General features: G+C 37.0%; 4 protein-coding genes across 9 annotated transcripts; 3 read left to right on the top strand and 1 right to left on the bottom strand.

The window, feature by feature from the left end:
• Positions 1-95: 95 nt before the first annotated feature.
• zgc:56095 (uncharacterized protein LOC406286 homolog) lies at positions 96-1220 on the top strand (the record flags this gene model as incomplete). The annotated part of the gene is given in 4 exon segments (XM_024285706.2): positions 96-231; positions 321-467; positions 554-679; positions 757-1220. Coding segments are annotated over 4 exon segments (525 nt in total). The 3' UTR covers positions 907-1220.
• A 1832-nt stretch (positions 1221-3052) lies between these two features.
• syt5b (synaptotagmin Vb) lies at positions 3053-8387 on the top strand. Of its 2 annotated transcripts, XM_024285699.2 has the most exons (9): positions 3053-3244; positions 4107-4313; positions 5646-5821; positions 5900-6001; positions 6079-6246; positions 7064-7231; positions 7308-7422; positions 7503-7636; positions 7714-8387. In XM_024285699.2, the coding sequence occupies exons 2-9, from the start codon at positions 4112-4114 to the stop codon at positions 7921-7923; spliced, it is 1275 nt and encodes a 424-aa protein (XP_024141467.1). In that variant the 5' UTR covers positions 3053-3244; positions 4107-4111; the 3' UTR covers positions 7924-8387. The 2 variants fall into 2 exon arrangements, with proteins under 2 accessions (XP_024141467.1, XP_036073191.1); XM_036217298.1 differs by lacking the exon at positions 3053-3244 and having other exon boundaries at positions 3766-4313.
• A 137-nt stretch (positions 8388-8524) lies between these two features.
• Positions 8525-14316, top strand: LOC112154615 (dynein assembly factor 3, axonemal). 2 transcript variants are annotated; one of them, XM_024285698.2, is made up of 11 exons: positions 8525-8569; positions 10173-10276; positions 10343-10436; positions 10518-10672; positions 11343-11531; positions 11625-11747; positions 11829-11951; positions 12033-12177; positions 12327-12441; positions 12563-12637; positions 13979-14316. In XM_024285698.2, the coding sequence occupies exons 3-11, from the start codon at positions 10364-10366 to the stop codon at positions 14118-14120; spliced, it is 1140 nt and encodes a 379-aa protein (XP_024141466.1). In that variant the 5' UTR covers positions 8525-8569; positions 10173-10276; positions 10343-10363; the 3' UTR covers positions 14121-14316. The 2 variants fall into 2 exon arrangements, with proteins under 2 accessions (XP_024141466.1, XP_024141465.1); XM_024285697.2 differs by having other exon boundaries at positions 8527-8822.
• On the bottom strand, positions 14245-16231 carry LOC112154618 (troponin T, slow skeletal muscle). 4 transcript variants are annotated; one of them, XM_024285702.2, is made up of 13 exons: positions 16168-16231; positions 15944-16095; positions 15842-15855; positions 15737-15763; positions 15597-15615; positions 15460-15520; positions 15274-15390; positions 15130-15207; positions 14923-15036; positions 14750-14859; positions 14591-14681; positions 14468-14508; positions 14245-14359 (listed from the first exon to the last, which is right to left on the bottom strand). In XM_024285702.2, the coding sequence occupies exons 2-13, from the start codon at positions 15964-15966 to the stop codon at positions 14314-14316; spliced, it is 741 nt and encodes a 246-aa protein (XP_024141470.1). In that variant the 5' UTR covers positions 15967-16095; positions 16168-16231; the 3' UTR covers positions 14245-14313. The 4 variants fall into 4 exon arrangements, with proteins under 4 accessions (XP_024141470.1, XP_036073193.1, XP_024141471.1 ...); XM_036217300.1 differs by having other exon boundaries at positions 15460-15615; XM_024285703.2 differs by lacking the exons at positions 15460-15520; positions 15597-15615.
• Between the last annotated feature and the right edge of the window lie 1269 nt (positions 16232-17500).

Genomic DNA, 17500 nt, shown 5'->3' with positions numbered 1-17500 from the left:
TGTGTCGTACTTCACATTTCCAAACTATAGGTTAGTTAGCGGAGCTGTTCGTCTTTTTAGTCAAAATTCTACCACTTTCTCCTTTAAAAAAATAGGAAAAAAAAGCTGAGTTTTACTTCTGTTTCAGAAATGCAGTCTGCAGTCAGACACAACTTCCATGCAGAGACCGAAGGAGACATCAACAAGCTCATCAACCTGAAGCTGAATGCTTCCTACACCTATCTGTCCCTGGTAGGATTATTATTCAGCTACATTCTGTGCCGTTAAAACTCACTAATGCTAGTTTCTGCTGTCATCTCTTAATCTTCTTTGTTTTGCAGGGGATGTATTTTGACAGGGATGATGTTGCGTTGCCAAAATTCTCCAGTTTTTTCCTGGAACGCTCCGAGAAGGAAAGGGATCAAGCCGAGAAGCTTCTGGAATACCAGAACTTGAGAGGAGGCCGGATTTTGCTTCAAAATGTTGCAGTATGTTGGTTTTCTAAAAGGCCTCACCTTTTCTTGTTATGCTTTCACCCCCTGAAAATTTAAGGAAGTGTCTTTCTCGCTTCCAGAAACCAAGCAAAGATGACTGGAAAAGTGGCCTGGATGCTTTGACATACTCCTTGGATTACCAGAAGACTCTAAACAAATGCATCACTGATGTGCACCACAGAGCAGACGCTCACCATGATGCACATGTAAGTGGCACCATTCTGGCGTCCCCGAGCTGTCGCATCATTCTGAAGTGTACCTAACATTTTTCTGTCTTCCACAGTTCTGCGATTTCCTTGAGCAGCACTTCCTCATCGACAGCCACGATACCATCAAGACGCTGGGAGATTACATCGGAAGCCTCGGCCGCCTGGTTACATCGGAGACGAATGGCTCTCTGGGCGAATACCTGTTTGATAAACACACTCTGTAGAAGTCGCTGCAGCACACAGACACAAGCTTCCTGCTTTGCAAAGTTTCTCAAATAAGGTCAATGGATCTGATTAAACTTGAAAGAATTCTTCACAATTTACCCTATAATGTACCAAAAACACAGAAAACTTAACCTTATACCTCGAATATTTTCTAAATATGTCTGAGATTTATCTTCCGTTAAAGTTACTGGTTAACATTGTTGCAAAAGAGCCATTTCTAGACAGTTTTTTTATCCTGTACATTTCAGTGTCCCTGCCATATTGTCAGAATTTGGAAAGATTCAAATAAAGTTGGTTTATTCTATATGTTCAAGCTGTTGCAGTCATTCTTGCAATGTCTGGAGATTTTAATCTGGTTAATGGGGGAAAAAAATGTTGCCAACTCAGGACAAGATGAGAATTTTTGATGATGTGATCAAATTTGTGTGTTTTTTGTTTTATTTTTCCTTCCCTTTGCCTAGCTGTAATGGCAGTAATCTTAAAGTATTTGAACATCCTGTGGTTTTGCATGTTCTCCCACTCAGAAATCATGGAGTGGTCTGACATTTTCATCTTAAGTGAATGTCCACTGTGAGATGCAAGTTAAAAAGAAAAATCTAGAAATGTGTATTTTATTTTTACACTACTGGTGCAAATTAGTGAACACATCAGCTAGAATTCTGGCCCTCAAAGACCAGTTAATCCATCTTTAAATATTCTTCCACTCCAAATATCCCTGATGCATAAATACATCACACCTGTCCACTCCATACAATCAGTAACCACTAAAATGCCATAGACCAAAGAGCTGTCAAAAGACACCATAAAATTGTAGACCTCCATAAGGCTGGACAATGCCAAGCAGCTTTGTGAAAAAATATCCAATGTTGGAGCAATTAGAAAAAAATGGAAGAAGCTAAACATGACTGTCAATCCCCCTCGGACTGGGGCTCCATGTAAGATCTCACCTCTTGGGGTCTCAGTGGTCCTGAGAAAGTGGAAGACTCGGGCCAGAACTACACAGGAGAAGCTGGTCAGACCTGAAATGAGCTGGGACCAGCGTTTCTAAGGTTACTGCTGGTAATACTTTAAGACGTCATGGTTCCTCTGCTTAAACCAGCAAATGTCCAGGTGACCATTTGGATGATCCAGAGGAATCATGGGAGAACTTGTGGTCAGATGAGGCTAAAATAGAACTTTTTGGTCCTAATTCCAATCGCTGCGTTTGCAGGAAGAAAAATGATGAGTGCTATCCCCAAAACACCATCTGTACTGTGAAGCATGGGGGTGGTAGCATCATGGTATGGGGGTGTTTTTCTTCACATTGGGACAGGACGACTGTATTAAGGAGAGGATGACCGGGGCCATGTATTTTGAGATGCTGAGATGTTCTGGAGTGGCCTAGTCAGTCTCCAGACCTAAACCTAAAAGAAAATCCACTCAAACTCTGTTTCTCAACAACAGCCCCCCAAAAAATGGCTGATCTAGAGAAGATCTGTGAGGAGGAGTGGGCCAAAAATCCTTCCTGTTGTGTGTACAAACATGGTACAAAACTACAGGAAATGTTTTTTTCTTAGGTGTTCAAATACTTATTTGCAGAAGTAACATACAAGTAAATTATTAAAGAAATCATGTTATGTGATTGACATAAATATATAAATATTTAGATTATGTCTCTCATGGTGATTTATAAGTAGAATAACTTTATCCTCTTAACCACATTGAGCATTCAAATAAAGAGCACTATGTCTAATAAGTTAAATAGTTAGTTAAATTAATTTAGCATTTTGGAAGCAGCAGCCTGAAATGGAGCAGTGACAACCTGACACCTCTGATAAAGAGTTTAAGATGGAAGACTAGTCACTTTAACTTGTTACTAGATTGAGTGTTGGCACAGTTACTGCATGTTGAGGGGATTAGTGCAGAGCTGGATGCAATACATGATCCGCCAAGTAAACAACCCCCCACTCCCATTAACACAGTACACATTTCTCCCAAATAAAGATCTAAATTGTGATTTAAATTTCAGATTGTACGATGAAAACCTGTCGGTTTTTCTGAATTTTGATGTCTTTGTTGGTTCGACAAAGCAACAGATGTGTTTTCAGCCTTCTAATATCAGGAGGAGGGGTAGAGGGGGGATTAAACCACAACACTGCTTTGGTGATTTGACAGCGCTTTGATGGAAAAGGTTTCAGGGAGTCTGTCAGTCATGGGCTGCACAATAATTGCGAGCTGGTAAATGTTCAAATATTCTAACGCGCAAAAGTAGAAGTTGTAAAGAATACTATTAAATCTAAGAGTTTCTTGTATAGCTGTTTATAGAAAGTAGGAGGCAAAGAGAAAAATCATCAGCAGGTAAGAAAAATTCTAAAATTTTAAATGTATTTTGATTAAAATGAAATTCAAAGTTGCAAAATAAATGACTGCTTATGCTTTTATCATTTATGACATGTCATTGTTAACAATTAAACTAAATTAAATTTTGATTAATTCAGAAAAAATCAGATGAGTTGGGATTCTTTCTTAACCTATAATGGTCCAGATCGTTTTCTCCTTAAAAATAAAATTATGTTGACCACAGAAACTGCTACTTGTATGTCACTATTGGTTATATATTTGTCTTTCGTCTTCAATCTTTGTTAGGGGAAATTTTACAAAAGAAAAATGTTTTGTTTCTATATAAACCTGTTGAATCTGTTTTATCTCATCATTCAAACTAAACTTTTTCCTGTCTGCAATAAAAATAAATCTTTAACCTGTGGAGCTCATTTAAATGTGAACTTTTGCTCCATTTGAAGTGTTGTCCTATTTACAAGCCCATTAAAAATCATCTATTTTTGGTCTTTCTGTGCTAAAACAGACAGAGAACTTTGCAGAAAGAGGGGAAACAGTGACAGTGGGAGACTCTCTACTTACTAAAGCTTGGAGAATCAGTAATTTTGGATTAATATTGCAGTGCCAGAGTTTAATCCAGTCTCTAGCGGAGACTATGATGATGGAAAAATGGGGATGAATGTGGGAGTGGACGATGGAGGAGATGACAGAGAGTATGCGAGTAACAGAGGGATTAGGGTCAGCCATGTTGAGCATCTGGCTTAGAGATGTTCCATGCTCCTGGACTCTACAGCAACACATGAGCACGGGGATTACATGTGAAAATGTGTGGCTGACGGCGTGACGGGCCAACAGAAATTATTTGATTCTGTTGTGTTGACAGCTGACATGAGGCTTCTCGGAGACGGGGTCCGAGCCCGGCGGGCGGCCGAGCCAGCAGAACCAGAATCCGAGGAAGCCACCGAGCCCACTCACCATGAGCCCACTCATCCCGAGCATCATCACAAACACCCACATGCAGAACACCACCCGGGCCACGACTACACCCACATGAAGGAGAAGTTCATGAATGAGCTGGGCCATCTATCACGTAAGGCCACAGAAATTCAGAAACACTTCTGCACTTATGAACAGATTCGAACAGCCTGCAGATGAGTTCAGCCGCTTCATGACGTTGCAAAAAGTTCCCAAATTACTGTTTATGGTGCTCACAGTAAAGCAGTTAATGTTGAACTGGTAGCTGTGGTTCCTCTGAACCACTCCCAGCTAGAAGCACGTTATTATCTGACCAAACACATGCTCAGTCAACTGATAAGTAGCAGCTTCATCTTTTTTTTTTTTTTACGTCAAGCACTCATTTCTATCAGTTCTTAAAAACATCTTTTTTTAATAATAAAATAAACAAGGGATTTGCTGAAAATACAAAGACTATCTGCAAAATATTAAATTTGCTAAAAGGCTGGAAATTTTGTTAAGGAACTATGAAAGAGCACTGAAGTTGATGTAAATTTCTGAAACATATTGTAAATTGCTTAAAAATCTCTTATACATGCTAATTTTGCAAAAATAAAATATTTAGTGTTTTGCTTAAATATGAGCTAAACTCCGAATTAGAATAAAAATGTCAGTAGATGCCATAAATTGGCCTAAAAGCTAGCTTGTTGCTTAAATACCAGCAAAACCCCAAAATAGCCTAAAATTTCTTAGTAAACTAAATTAAATCAATCATTAAATAAAATCATTAAATCTTAGCTTGTTGATGTAATAGAAGCTAAACTCTACATTAGCCTATATAATCCTCAATAGATAATAAATTAGCCAAAAACGTTAGCATGTTGCTAATATAGTAGCTAACTCCAAATTAGCATAAGAAAACTTCAGTGGATGCCAAATCAGCCAAAAAGCTAGCACATTGCTTAAATACTAGCTAAACTCCAAATTGACATAACATTCCTCAGTAAAATAAATTACTCAAAAATGTTAGCATGTTGCTAAAATAGAAGCTGAACTCTAAATTAGCCTTAAAAACCCCAGTAGTTAAGAAATTAGCCAAAAACGCTAGCCTGTTGCTACAACAAAAGCTAAACCAATTTTTTTAAAATTGATATAAAAGATGAAAACATAGCCCATGAATATATTTGAAGGATTGTTAGTTATTTACTTAAAATTTTAAGAATTTCTCTATCATTTCCTATAGTGTATATTTTTCTCAATATTTCAAAAACTATAAAGTTTATGATTACCAAGAATACAAGCAGTAATGTCTTGAACAAGCAGAAAGTCTTGATACCAAGATAACTGAATTTGCTGAAAGTGTAAAAAAAGTACGGAAAGGAGCAGGAGAATCACTATAGTACAGCATTAACACAATTATTCATTTTAGAAGACTCATGACGTACTTGCAAATAAAACTGTTTTGCAGTTCCTATGTGGGCAGTGGGAGCCATTGTCGTGCTGGTCCTGGTTTTGGTGGCCTGCTTCATCTTCTGTCTTTTCAAGAAATGTTTTGGGAAAAAGAAAAAGCCAAAGAAAGCGCGGGAGAGGAAGGCAGGCCGCCGCAGGAAGACCAAGGAAGGAGAAGGAGAACCTGGAGAAAAGGCGAGCCGGAAAACTCTTATTTTGGTAGTTATGCATCTTTCAGTGATTATAAAATGTGTGGATTGTTTTGTTTTGTAGGAAGGAGAGGTGAAGAAGGAAGGAGGTGAGGAGGAGGAAAAAGAGCAGGAAAAGCTCGGAAGGCTGGAATTCTCCCTGGACTACAACTTTACAGATTCACAGGTCAGTCCTGCAACCATTCAATGGATGGAATCTCTTTTTCTAGTCAGTGCACTCTCTGACCCTTCTCCTCTTTCCAGCTCATTGTGGGCATTCTACAGGCCCAGGACCTCGCCGCTATGGACATGGGAGGAACTTCAGATCCATACGTCAAAGTATTTCTGCTGCCTGACAAAAAGAAGAAGTACGAGACTAAGGTTCAACGCAAAAACCTGTGCCCCGTTTTTAACGAGACTTTCATCTTTAAGGTACCTCGCTCTGTCCTTTACATCTCTTCATTCCACCCAAATACAAGTAAAGTTTGTTTTAAGTATACTTTTTAAAACTAAAATTAAGATTTATAGTTTAGGTTCTTATTTGAGATCATCTTTACAAGTTTATGTTTATAAGAAAATAAATTAATGCTAAATATATTTGGATTATACTAAAAGACTAAATATCTTTAGCCTATACTTGTCACTGTCCTTAAACATTTTTTTACACAGTATTAAAAGTGGAGTAGATGTATTCTTGGAATATTTCCAGTATATTAAAAATGTATTTTCATACACTAATCAGTAGAACTTTATAACTTATAAAGTAAAAGCAAACCTTAAAAACTACATTAGACATACTTCAAAGTGTACTTTCATGAACGTAAAAGGTTACCTACTTTAAGTAAACTTTAATAAACTCAGAATAAACTTCGAATTTATTGCCAGTAAACTAATAAAATATCAGAAAAAGTTATTTTATGGATACCTCTAAGTATACTTTTTAGTCCCAAGAAGTTCACTTGTTAGCAAACTGCCAGTATACGGTACTTTTTAATAGTACTTGGTACACTTGGGAAATTTACTTTTCTATACTCAACCCCTTAACACCTGGATTTATTTCCAAGTATAAAAAAATATATTCACTTGTGTTTTTGGTTTTAAGTAAATACTACATGCAAGTAATTTAGTTTGTCGCATATTTGAGACAATGGGCATTAAGGGGTTAAGTATACTTTATAACAAATACTTGAAGTCTTCTTATTTTTGGTAAACTTCCGATATCCTAACCCCATTTATGTCTGTTTTCTAGATTCCATACGCAGAGCTGGGTGGAAAGACGTTGGTCCTGCAGGTTTTTGACTTTGACCGTTTCTCCAAACACGACATGATAGGAGACATCAAGATTCCCATGAACAGCGTTGATTTGGGTCAGCCTATGCAGCAATGGAGAGATTTGGAGAGCGTAGAGAAGGAGGAGGTACACGTTTAATTTGAAGTGGCACATTTCCACTGAAATAGGATAGCAAAAACGCAATTGCATTTCTACCCAACAGGAAAAACTAGGCGATGTTTGCATTTCTCTTCGCTACGTACCCACAGCTGGAAAACTGACTGTAAATATTATGGAAGCAAAGAATCTTAAGAAAATGGATGTTGGCGGCTTATCAGGTGATAAACTTTAAAAAATATCTTGCTTAAAAAAATTACTATATAAGGAAATGCTAATGTGTCCTATTTTCCTACACTAGACCCATACGTGAAGATCGTTTTGCAACAAAATGGAAAACGTATAAAGAAGAAGAAGACAACAGTCAAGAAAAACACCCTCAACCCCTACTTCAACGAGAGCTTCAGCTTTGAGGTCCCGTTTGAGCAAATCCAGGTAGGATTTGGAATAATGATCCCTTTGGACAGGTAACAGCCACTGTAGTGTCAATGATGTTGTCTCTCTCCTGTCAGAAAGTCCAGGTGGTCATCACAGTCTATGATTACGACAAGCTGGGGAGCAATGACCCCATCGGAAAGACCTTCATGGGTTATGGAGCCACAGGAGTTGGCCTGCGTCATTGGTCGGACATGCTGGCGAATCCCAGGCGTCCAGTGGCGCAGTGGCACACGCTCATGCCTGAGGAAGAGGTTGATGCAGCGCTGAAAGCAAAACCTCGTTAACCCACTCACTTCTGGGGTTTTATTTGACGTTTGATTTGTTCTGTGTTCATGTTTTTTCCTTCAAACGATATGGGTTATGGTGTAAAGGAAGTTCTGTTGTTGTTTATATTTATTTTGTAAATCTAGTGGATTAAGGTGGTCTCCCACTGGGATTCAACCAAGAAAGTTATTGCAAAATTTACAACTAAAGTATTCAAAGTACTTTTGTATGAGTGTTTGCTTGCATGATTATATAAGATAATCTCTCTTTCTATCCTCAACCCAACGTGACCTCAGAACTTGTAAACCAGCAAGTGCAACATCAGCATGGAATACATGTTAGCTAAAATATATGATAGTTTCTAGCTTTAATGTTATGTTGGTTTCATTTTGTTTTTTGTTTTCTTTGTTTGTTATTTGGCTAGCTTTTGTTGTTGTGCAAGAAAATTCCTGTAAATCTAATAAACACATAAAAGCCTCACATAGATTATTTGTTATTTTTTTATTTGTCCTCAAATAACATATTAGTAGTAGAAAATAGTTTTTTAATCTTCAATTTGAAATTAACAACAAAAAAGCAATAATCTATGTCACCAGCAGAGGGCGCGCGTGTGCCCTGCTTTAAAAGCGGTTGCTTAGCGACGGAACCCAAACTTTTCTCAGGACGGTGAGGAAACTTTACTCAGCTCAAGTGCGTTTATTAATAGGATATATAACATGTTGCAGAAGGACGTTTACTATTTTTGCTCTTTCTGCTAACTTAGAAGGATTTTAGGTGTAAATAAACAAACCATTTTAATCGAAGAAGGAGTTTCTTTTGTTTTTTGGTCATAACGGGATGAGTTCTGGACGGAAGTCTGAGGGGGCGGGGTGTATCACCTGGTGGGGGTTCAGTCCTGCACTGGACCTGCTCAGTTTGGGTAAGAAGATTGACTGATTTTTTATTATTATTATTGCTAGAAAAATAATATATAATTAAAAAATAATAATAATAATAACAGAATTGGCGAGGGGGGTGAACAAGGGTAGCTGTGGTGAGGAACTAAGGTGTGTTTATAGCATCACAGGTGGTATTTAAATGAGTCTACCCTACAAAGGTTGATAACAATACTCTATAAATTACAAAGTGATCATATATTTCCAAATATATTGAGCAACAATGTATTGATGATATATTCCATATATGGAAGTAATACATTGTCAGAAAAAGAGAGCTGGGTGAAAATATATCAGAAGATGAATGCCTTTAAATTTGGCAAAGCTCCACTTCATCACAAAGTTGGAGACCACACTCTTGGAAAAAACATAAGATTTTTTGTAACACCTAAAATCAAAAGCAAATACACATTAGCACAGGGGTGTCAAACTCTAACGTACAAGGGGCCAAAATCCAAAACACACCTTAGGTCGCAGGCCGAACATGATAAACATTTATTGAACACACTAAAACGAAATTTTTCAAAATTTAAAACCATAATTTTTTCACGTAATTATAACTAGATATATAGTATTACAAGCGACAATGCTAGTGAGAATACTGTAAGCTAAATTTGGCTTACTGAAAATACTAGTGCTGAGATGCTGAAATTGAAAGCTAAAAACTCTTAAACTGTTAGCTGAAAACACTGAAGTTTACAGATGAAATGACTGAAGCTAATAGCCGAAAACATTGAAGCTGATAGCCAGCTAAAATATTAGCTAAATGCCAAATTAGCCTAAAAAACTTAGGTTAGCCAAAACAGCTAGCACGTACTGTAGCTGAAAAATAGCTAAACTTTAAAATAGCCTAAACACTGAAAAAAGCCTAAATTAGCCAAAACAGCTAGCATGTAGCTGAAATATTAGCTAAAAACAGTCTAAAAAATCTTAGTAAATGCTAAAATAGTCCAAAAAGCTAGCAGAATGCCAATTTTTAAAACTAAAGTGTACATTTTTAAGATAATTATGAATAAACAGGCAAGGATATTTTTTCCAGAATAAATAAACTTAAGCCTTAAATAACTTTAGCATTTTACTCTCCATAAAAATAAGTTTTGTCAAAATTATACTAGTTAGAAATGAACGCAAGATATCGGGCCATAAATAACAAATAAAATAAAATGATCTGGAGGGCTATCATTACCCAGAGGGCCGGGTCTGGCCCCATTATATATATATATATATATATATATATATATATATATATATATATATATAATATATTATATATATTAATCTGGTTTTGGTACATTCTTGGTGGGATTATGGTATGCTGCTGCCTCTACTTATAGGTCCTGTTGGATCTGAGGATGAAATCAAAGTTCTACTGGTTGGCAGTGGAGATCCAAGACATATCTTAAAGACTATCGCCGGTTTGCAGGATAAACGTCTCCATGTGAGTTCCATTACATTTTACTATTGAGAAAATGTACCTGATGGTCTAAGCTCTGGCTCATTGCAGGTATATGTGACAGAAACCTGCATGGAGTTGGTGGCTCGGCAGATGCTGCTGCTCTACATAGCTCTGATTCCTCAAGAAATCATGGGAACCACTGGTAGGTTGGATTTAACGGAAATGTTCATTTAGTAGAAGTCAGCTTTGCCTTTACTTTCCCATCTTGTTTTATTCTTTTCAGAGAAAACAGAAGTTTTCCTTGAAGTGTTTGGGAACTGTGAAATCCGAAGTCAGACGGAGGAAATTGTGCGACAAGCGGCATCACAGCTCCATCTGTTTGTTACCGAGACAATAGAGACGAGCACACACGACTGCTTCAACACAACGCAGCTAAAGGTTTAACAAACTAGACAATATAACAAAAAAAATCACAAAGATAAACTACAGTTGACAAGTTTATTTTTTTAACTGTCTTATTTTTGAAAGAAAAATACTATTTTTTTTCAATGAATCTAATCAGAAAAACACTCTATAGCTAATATAGCTGCAAATGTCTTGTTGTTGGTGCATAAGCTATAAGAATTTGCCAAAAAGCTGAAGATTTCAATGAATGTTGATAATAATGATTTTGAATAGAGTAGAAAAAACTGTTTTTTTAAAATAAAATTAAAAAAAATTCTAAGTGACTCCAAACTTTTGAACAGTAGTGTATATCCAACTCATTTCAGAAATAAAAAATGCATTGTTTATGGAAAAAAACAAAGAAAATGAACGTAAATGTAAGAAGAACATAACTTTAATTACTTATAACAAAGAGATTTTTGCAGTGATGCATCCAAAACACACTTAGGTCATATTAATTATAATAAATATTAATTTAAGTCAAGTAGATTTAGATTTATTGCTTGAAAAGTAGTGGAAAAACATATATAATCCCACCCCTACTGAGTTCATTAATTGTATATTAATACATTGTTGGTTCTGATCAGATCAAATCCAGATCGATCAACTAAATACTAACTGCAAAATGTTGTCTCATTTTAGTTTTAACCTTTTTTTTTTACAGTTTAAGGAAAGAGATGAATTAGCCAAGATATTTAAGTCATGGACCTCGTCATCCTCATCTCAGCATCCAGCTCCAGTCTCCATGTCCAAAGCCTGGGATTACCGAGTGCGGCAGCATCTGGGCTCACGCTACGACTCCCGGGAAGGCTGTTTCGACTGGGACCTTCACATGAAGCTTCACAAGAAAGGGGTCAACATCCCGTCGTTGGTTTTTGCTTTCCACTTTAATGATGAGCTGGGAGGTTTTTAGTTTATCTGGTCATCTGCTCCTGTTTGTGCACAGTGTGGCGTGATAAACAAACGGCAGTATGAGCGATGGAGGGGGCAGGGATTGGCGTTTGAAATGAGGGAAGGCATCTATCAAATTCCCAACCCCACTTTGCTCTCATCGAGAGTGTTCAGTCGAGTAAGCGCTGGCGTGTTTGGAAATAAAAATGAAGGTATACGTTTAATAAAAAGTATTTCACATGAGTGTGCATCCTGGCAGGCGGGAGACTCGGTGGCGTACAGAGGATACTGGGGAGACATCGTTTCCAGCCCCTACCTCTCATTTGGGATTGAAACTGATGACATGAGCATGATGAAGACACAAAATGGGAAACACATCAAGGTAAAATAAAGTATTGACGCTGAAATGATCTGAAAAAGTTACTATTTTGTATCTATTTGAAGGATTATTTTGTTTTCTTAGACGGCGCAGGACATTTCTTTTGCAAACGTGCAGGGATTGTTCCAGACTTTGTCCAGGAGACGGAGAAATCTTTCTACTTCTAAACCTGAAAAGGAAACAGAGAAGTCATCCATGCAGATTGACCTGAAATCTTTGATGATTAAAGGTATCTACATTTAGAACTAGGATGGATGGAGGTAAACTAATCACATGCGAAAATCCCAATCAAAATGTTTCTCATATGTCTGAAGCCAATTTTTCACCATGTTAAGTAAATAAACTAACAATTAATTATTAATCGTATATCTTCTTTAGATTTGATGCACCTGAATGGAGTCTCCTTGACATTCCTTCCCTTGGAATCAGTTCACAAACTCCCAGACAAGCAGAAATACTCCCATTTCTTTAATTTCATTTACTTTTCTGTAAGGTGAGGCGTTCTATCTCATTACCACCAACAACATCATCGTCTTGAGTTTCATTTATTGATATGATACAAAAATAACAATTCATGCTTTCTCTGGGTTTTATTTTTGGGCTGCACCATGAAGCTGCCTGCACCAGTTAGGCCCCATGTTGGGACAGATTGCAGCACCAGACGCTGTACTCGTCATGGAGTTGGCCAAGTGAGTTTTTTTTTTTTATAGTAACATATTTTGGCTGCCATGGTGACTGTTCAGCCACCAAAGCAAAATGGCTGGAACTCTACAGAATTTGGACTTTGAACACCAAATATTTTTGTGTGCTTTCTTTCCTATATACTGGATAGAGTCCCTAAAGGGACTCATATCTTTTGTGCACCAGATAGTAACAAGTTTGCACAGACATTAACAGTAACTGGTACTCACCAGTTACTATCACTGGACAGAAACAGGTGTGCACCAGATAGTAAATTGTGAGCAACAGATAGTAAATTGTCCATACAAGATAGTAACTTGTGCACTCAACATAGTAACTGTTGAGCAACAGATAGTAACTCATGCGTACCAGATAGTAATTGGTGAGCACCAGATAGTAACATATGCACACCAAAAAGTAACAAGTGCGCACCAGATAGTAACTGGTGAGCACTAGATAGTAACTCATGCGCACCAGATAGTAACTGGTGAGCACAGGATAGTAACTTGTGCACACCGGATAGTAACTGGCGCGCACAAGATAATAGCTGGTGAGCACCGAATAGTAACTGATGCGCACCAGATAGTAATTGGTGAGCACAAAATAGTAACGTGCACACCAAATAGTGAAAGGTGCGCACCAGATAGTAACTGGTGAGCACAGGATAGTAACTTGTGCACACGGGATAGTAACTGGTGCACACAAGATAGTAGCATGTGAGCACCAGATAGTAACTCATGCGCACCAGATAGTAACTGGTGAGAACCAGATAGTAACTCATGCGCACCAGATAGTAACTGGTGAGCACCAGATAGTAACTTGTGCGCACCAGATAGTAAATAGTAAGCACAATATAGGAACCTGTGCACAGCAGATAGTAACTTGTGCGCATGGGATAGTAACTGGTGAGCACACAAGATAGTAGCATGTGAGCAACAGATAGTAATTTGTGCACACCAGATAGCAACAGGAGTGCACCAGGTAGTGATTGGTGCACACCAGATAGTAAATCATGAGCAACAGATAATTTGTGCACACCAGATTGCAACAGGAGTGCACCAGATAATAATTGGTGTGCACCAGTTATCATCACTAGATTGTAACTTGATATTAACTGGTGTGCACCACATAGTAATACGTGTGCACCCGATAATAACTGGCGAAAGCCGACCACACAATTTTAGGAAGCACAGCATGTATTGTTCCACTAAGTGTTTTATTTCCTGTCTTGTAGTAAATAAATTATAAGTATGCAAATTTACAAATATATATTTTTTAAATGTATTTTTTAAATATTTGATGTTGGTGCGGGATGAACTTCAGTATGAATTGTATTTTTTGCATTCCAGGTACATTTTGGATCTAAACAAAGAGCAGGAAGCAGGTTTTGCAAAGAAAGCAGCAAGCCTGGCTCTCCAGGCCGGGTTTGAAGCAAGGCATGATGGGAGCAGTAATGATGTCCATGCAATCTTTGTGGAACAGAAAAAGTGAAAGTGTTTTGATTTGTTATAAGTATTTGAAAGGAATTCGTTTACAAGATACAACAAGTTAAAATGACGTTTGATTGTCATAAAACACAAAAACGATAAACTCAAACGTCATTTATATTTCTTTATTTCATTCAGGCCTGTATTTTAACAGCTACAAATGCAAATCAAATAAATATGTTCCTGTAAATTTTGCTTTACTTCCAGCGTCCTCCGACCTTTCCTTTCCCATGACCCTTTTTGCTGCATTAGAAAAAGAGAAAAGAAAAATACACAAATCATAAATTTAACTGTCACCAAAAAATAAAAAATCACTAAAAGTTAAATGACACGTGTTGAAGATTTACTCACAATTTTTGAGCATGTTGAATTCTGTTCAGAAGAACATTAATCTGAAATTATGGTTTAAAAAGAGGTTTTTAATTAATAAATGTGATCATTTTTAGGAAAGTTAGTGATCCTGGTGGTCCTAACCTCATACTTCTGTCTCTTCATCTTCTCAGTCAGGTCAAACTTCTCTGACTCCAGCTGGTAGATCCACTCCCACAACTCCTTCGCTTTTTCTCTGCAATGCATCATCAAGTAAAGCGACACACTCATATTTTTCAACCATTTTAAATGATCCTCACTGACTTGAGGCTGTCCTCTCTCAGGTTCTCTATACTGAGCGGCTTGCGTCTCTCAGCCAGGGTCTTCTTCTTGATTTCTCTCGCCGTTTGCTTCTTACCTCGTCTTTGCTCTACCTGCAGGAAAATAATTTTAAGCAACCTGACCTGTCGCTTAAAATTTAAACAAACTTCCTGTACCTTTGCAAGGAAGCCTCCAAAGTGAGCCCCCATGTTGGAGAGCACCTTCTTCTTTTTGGCCTCATCATCTGCTCTCTTTTTTGCCTCCTCATCCTCTTTTCTTTGCCTCTCTTCCTGTGGAGCACATCTATTTTCTAATTGCTCCTGGGTTTTTGGTCAAATTATATTATTTGAAACAGTTCTAGAATATATGAAAAGATTTATTACAGCAAGCCTCGTTTGTCTGTCGCGCTCCTTTTCGGCTCTCACTCGCTGCTGCTCGGCTCTTTCGGCTCTTCGTCTCTCCTGAAAAAGACGCTATATTCAAATCATCATTTTACTTCTTTAATGGAATAAGACTACAGGACTTACAATCCTTTCTTTGAGTCCGATCAGCTCCTCTTCTTCTCTTTTTCTTTGTTCAAAGTGAACATCAATCAGAGTCTGCAGCTCCAGAAGATCTTTCTCCATCCTTTTCCTGTGGATGTCCTAACAAACAACCAGCACACAAGTTTTGGACTCATTCTGATGAAAAGCTGCAAATGTGTGCAGACATACATCAAAGTCAACCCGCTCCCCCTCTGGGATCTTAGGGGCTACAATTTGTGGGACCACCGGCCTGAAAAAACAGGAATTTACGTCAAAATGCATGAAATTCAAACGTTTTTGGTCAAATGTCTGATTTGTTTTCTTACTTAGGTTTGGGGCGCTCTTCTTTAGAACCAAAAAGCCAGAAAAAAAAAAAGAAAACCGTTCCAATTTTTGCATATTTTTGTGGATAAAAATTTTCTAAATGTTAGAAAAAAATGATCTAATAACACAACATCAGTCTCACCTTCTTCTCCCAGCTCCTCCTCTTCCTCTAAACAAAAACACGGATATTTTTTAGTGATGGAAGGAATGTTAGAGCAAATATGTCTGAAATGAACAGATTCCTTACCATATTGATGCCCTCTAAGTGAAGAAAGTTTGAAGAAGAAATTAAAGAAATAAATCAGGGATTTGTATGTGTAAAAATCATTTTGAGGCTTATTTGACTCACCTGTGATCATCTATGCAGGACATTCTGAAAGTCAAGAGAGCAGTCAAAAATATGGGCTTTCTTTTAAAACCAAAACAGGTGTCTAGACCAGGAGTCCGCAACCTTACAGAACCATTCGGGTCAATTTTTTACTGACCAAAACCCAGCAGGAGCTACAAAGACAAGTCAATGTTACCATTGTGATTAATAAAAAGTAACTTTTTTGTATAAATAAAAAATATTACCTGCAACAATTCTAGTGTGAATGCTACAAACTGAAATTTGGTCGCTGAAGATGCTAGTGCTGATAGCTAAAGATGCTGAAATTGATAGCTAAAAATCACTGAAGTTGATAGCCAGTTAAAATATTAGCTAAATGCAAAATTAGCCTAAAAAACTTCGGTTAGCCAAAACAGCTAGCAAGTAGCTGAAAAAATTAGCTAAACTTTAAAGTAGCCTAAAAAAACAGAAAAAAGCCTAAACTAGCCAAAACAGCTAGCATATAAATATTAGCCTAACTCCAAAACAGCCTAAAAAACTTTTAAAGAAGCCTAAGTTAGCCAAAACAGCTAGCTTGTAGCTGAAAAAATGGCTAGAAATAACTTTAAAATAGCCTAAAAAACTGAAAAAAGACTAAACTAGCCAAAACAGCTAGCAGGTAAATATTAGCCTAACTCCAAAACAGCCTAAAAAATATTTAAAGAAGCCTAAGTTAGCCAAAACAGCTAGCACGTAGCTGAAATATTAGCTAAAAATAGCTTAAAAAATCTCAGTAAATGCCAAAATACTCCAAAAAACTAACAGAATGCCAATTTTTAAAACTTTTAAAGTGTACATTTTTAACATAATTATGAATAATAAAAAGGCAAGAATATTATTTCAGAATAAATCAACTAAAACCTTAAATAACTTCAGTATTTTACTCTCCATAAAAATATATTCTGTCAAAATTATACTAGTTAGAAATAAGCAGACAGATAACATCAAGCCATTAATAACAATAAAATAAAATGATCTGGAGGGCTGGTGGTATCTGTCAAAAATACATAAATCCAACCAAAACTTAATAAATCTGAGCTAATTAAATGACTCTCACTGTATTTATCGACACACTTAAATATTTGAATTTGTTAAAAAATAAGAAATCCATTTTATAATCTGGTGTGCATTAATGCTGATTTCCAATTAATTTTTCGTGGTACACAGCGCACAAAAATTAGATAAAATATTTTAGTTTGACCCGTGACATATGATCTCCTTTAAATGCTTATTAACTAGTTGAATTTAGTTGGATTACTTTGTGAAAATGTTACTTTCACCTTACAGCTACTTTTTTAAAAGGAAAAAACTTTATTTTTCTTTAGCCAGAGAGCCCACAAAGGACGGGTGAAAGACCCCAGTCTAGACTAAAATACAAACGAATAAGAAGGTATTAAGTTCTTATCCTCACTAATGGGGGGACTATTTGTAGCTGCATCAAAATTGAACACAAACATATTTAGACTATTGATTTGAGCACATGTTAAAACAAGAAAAGCCAGATAGAATACCAGACGAACATCCTATTAACCAGAATAA

The sequence above is a fragment of the Oryzias melastigma genome, linkage group LG19 (assembly GCF_002922805.2).
Source record: "Oryzias melastigma strain HK-1 linkage group LG19, ASM292280v2, whole genome shotgun sequence".
Classification (NCBI taxonomy): domain Eukaryota; kingdom Metazoa; phylum Chordata; class Actinopteri; order Beloniformes; family Adrianichthyidae; genus Oryzias; species Oryzias melastigma.
This window is presented reverse-complemented; position numbering and strand designations above follow the sequence as displayed.

Coding starts and splice junctions, on each gene's coding strand:
- syt5b (XM_024285699.2), top strand. CDS start 4,112: ATGAGGCTTCTCGGAGACGGGGTCCGAGCCCGGCGGGCGGCCGAGCCA. Junction 6,247..7,063: donor ACGAGACTTTCATCTTTAAG/GTACCTCGCTCT, acceptor TCTGTTTTCTAG/ATTCCATACGCAGAGCTGGG. Junction 7,637..7,713: donor TCCCGTTTGAGCAAATCCAG/GTAGGATTTGGA, acceptor CTCTCCTGTCAG/AAAGTCCAGGTGGTCATCAC.
- LOC112154615 (XM_024285697.2), top strand. CDS start 8,741: ATGAGTTCTGGACGGAAGTCTGAGGGGGCGGGGTGTATCACCTGGTGG. Junction 10,277..10,342: donor TGCAGGATAAACGTCTCCAT/GTGAGTTCCATT, acceptor GGCTCATTGCAG/GTATATGTGACAGAAACCTG. Junction 12,178..12,326: donor GAAATCTTTGATGATTAAAG/GTATCTACATTT, acceptor TATCTTCTTTAG/ATTTGATGCACCTGAATGGA.
- LOC112154618 (XM_036217299.1), bottom strand. CDS start 15,669: ATGCAAAAATTGGAACGGTTTTCTTTTTTTTTTTCTGGCTTTTTGGTT. Junction 14,509..14,590: donor TGAAGAGACAGAAGTATGAG/GTTAGGACCACC, acceptor CCATAATTTCAG/ATTAATGTTCTTCTGAACAG. Junction 14,360..14,467: donor ATTCAACATGCTCAAAAATT/GTGAGTAAATCT, acceptor TTTCTAATGCAG/CAAAAAGGGTCATGGGAAAG.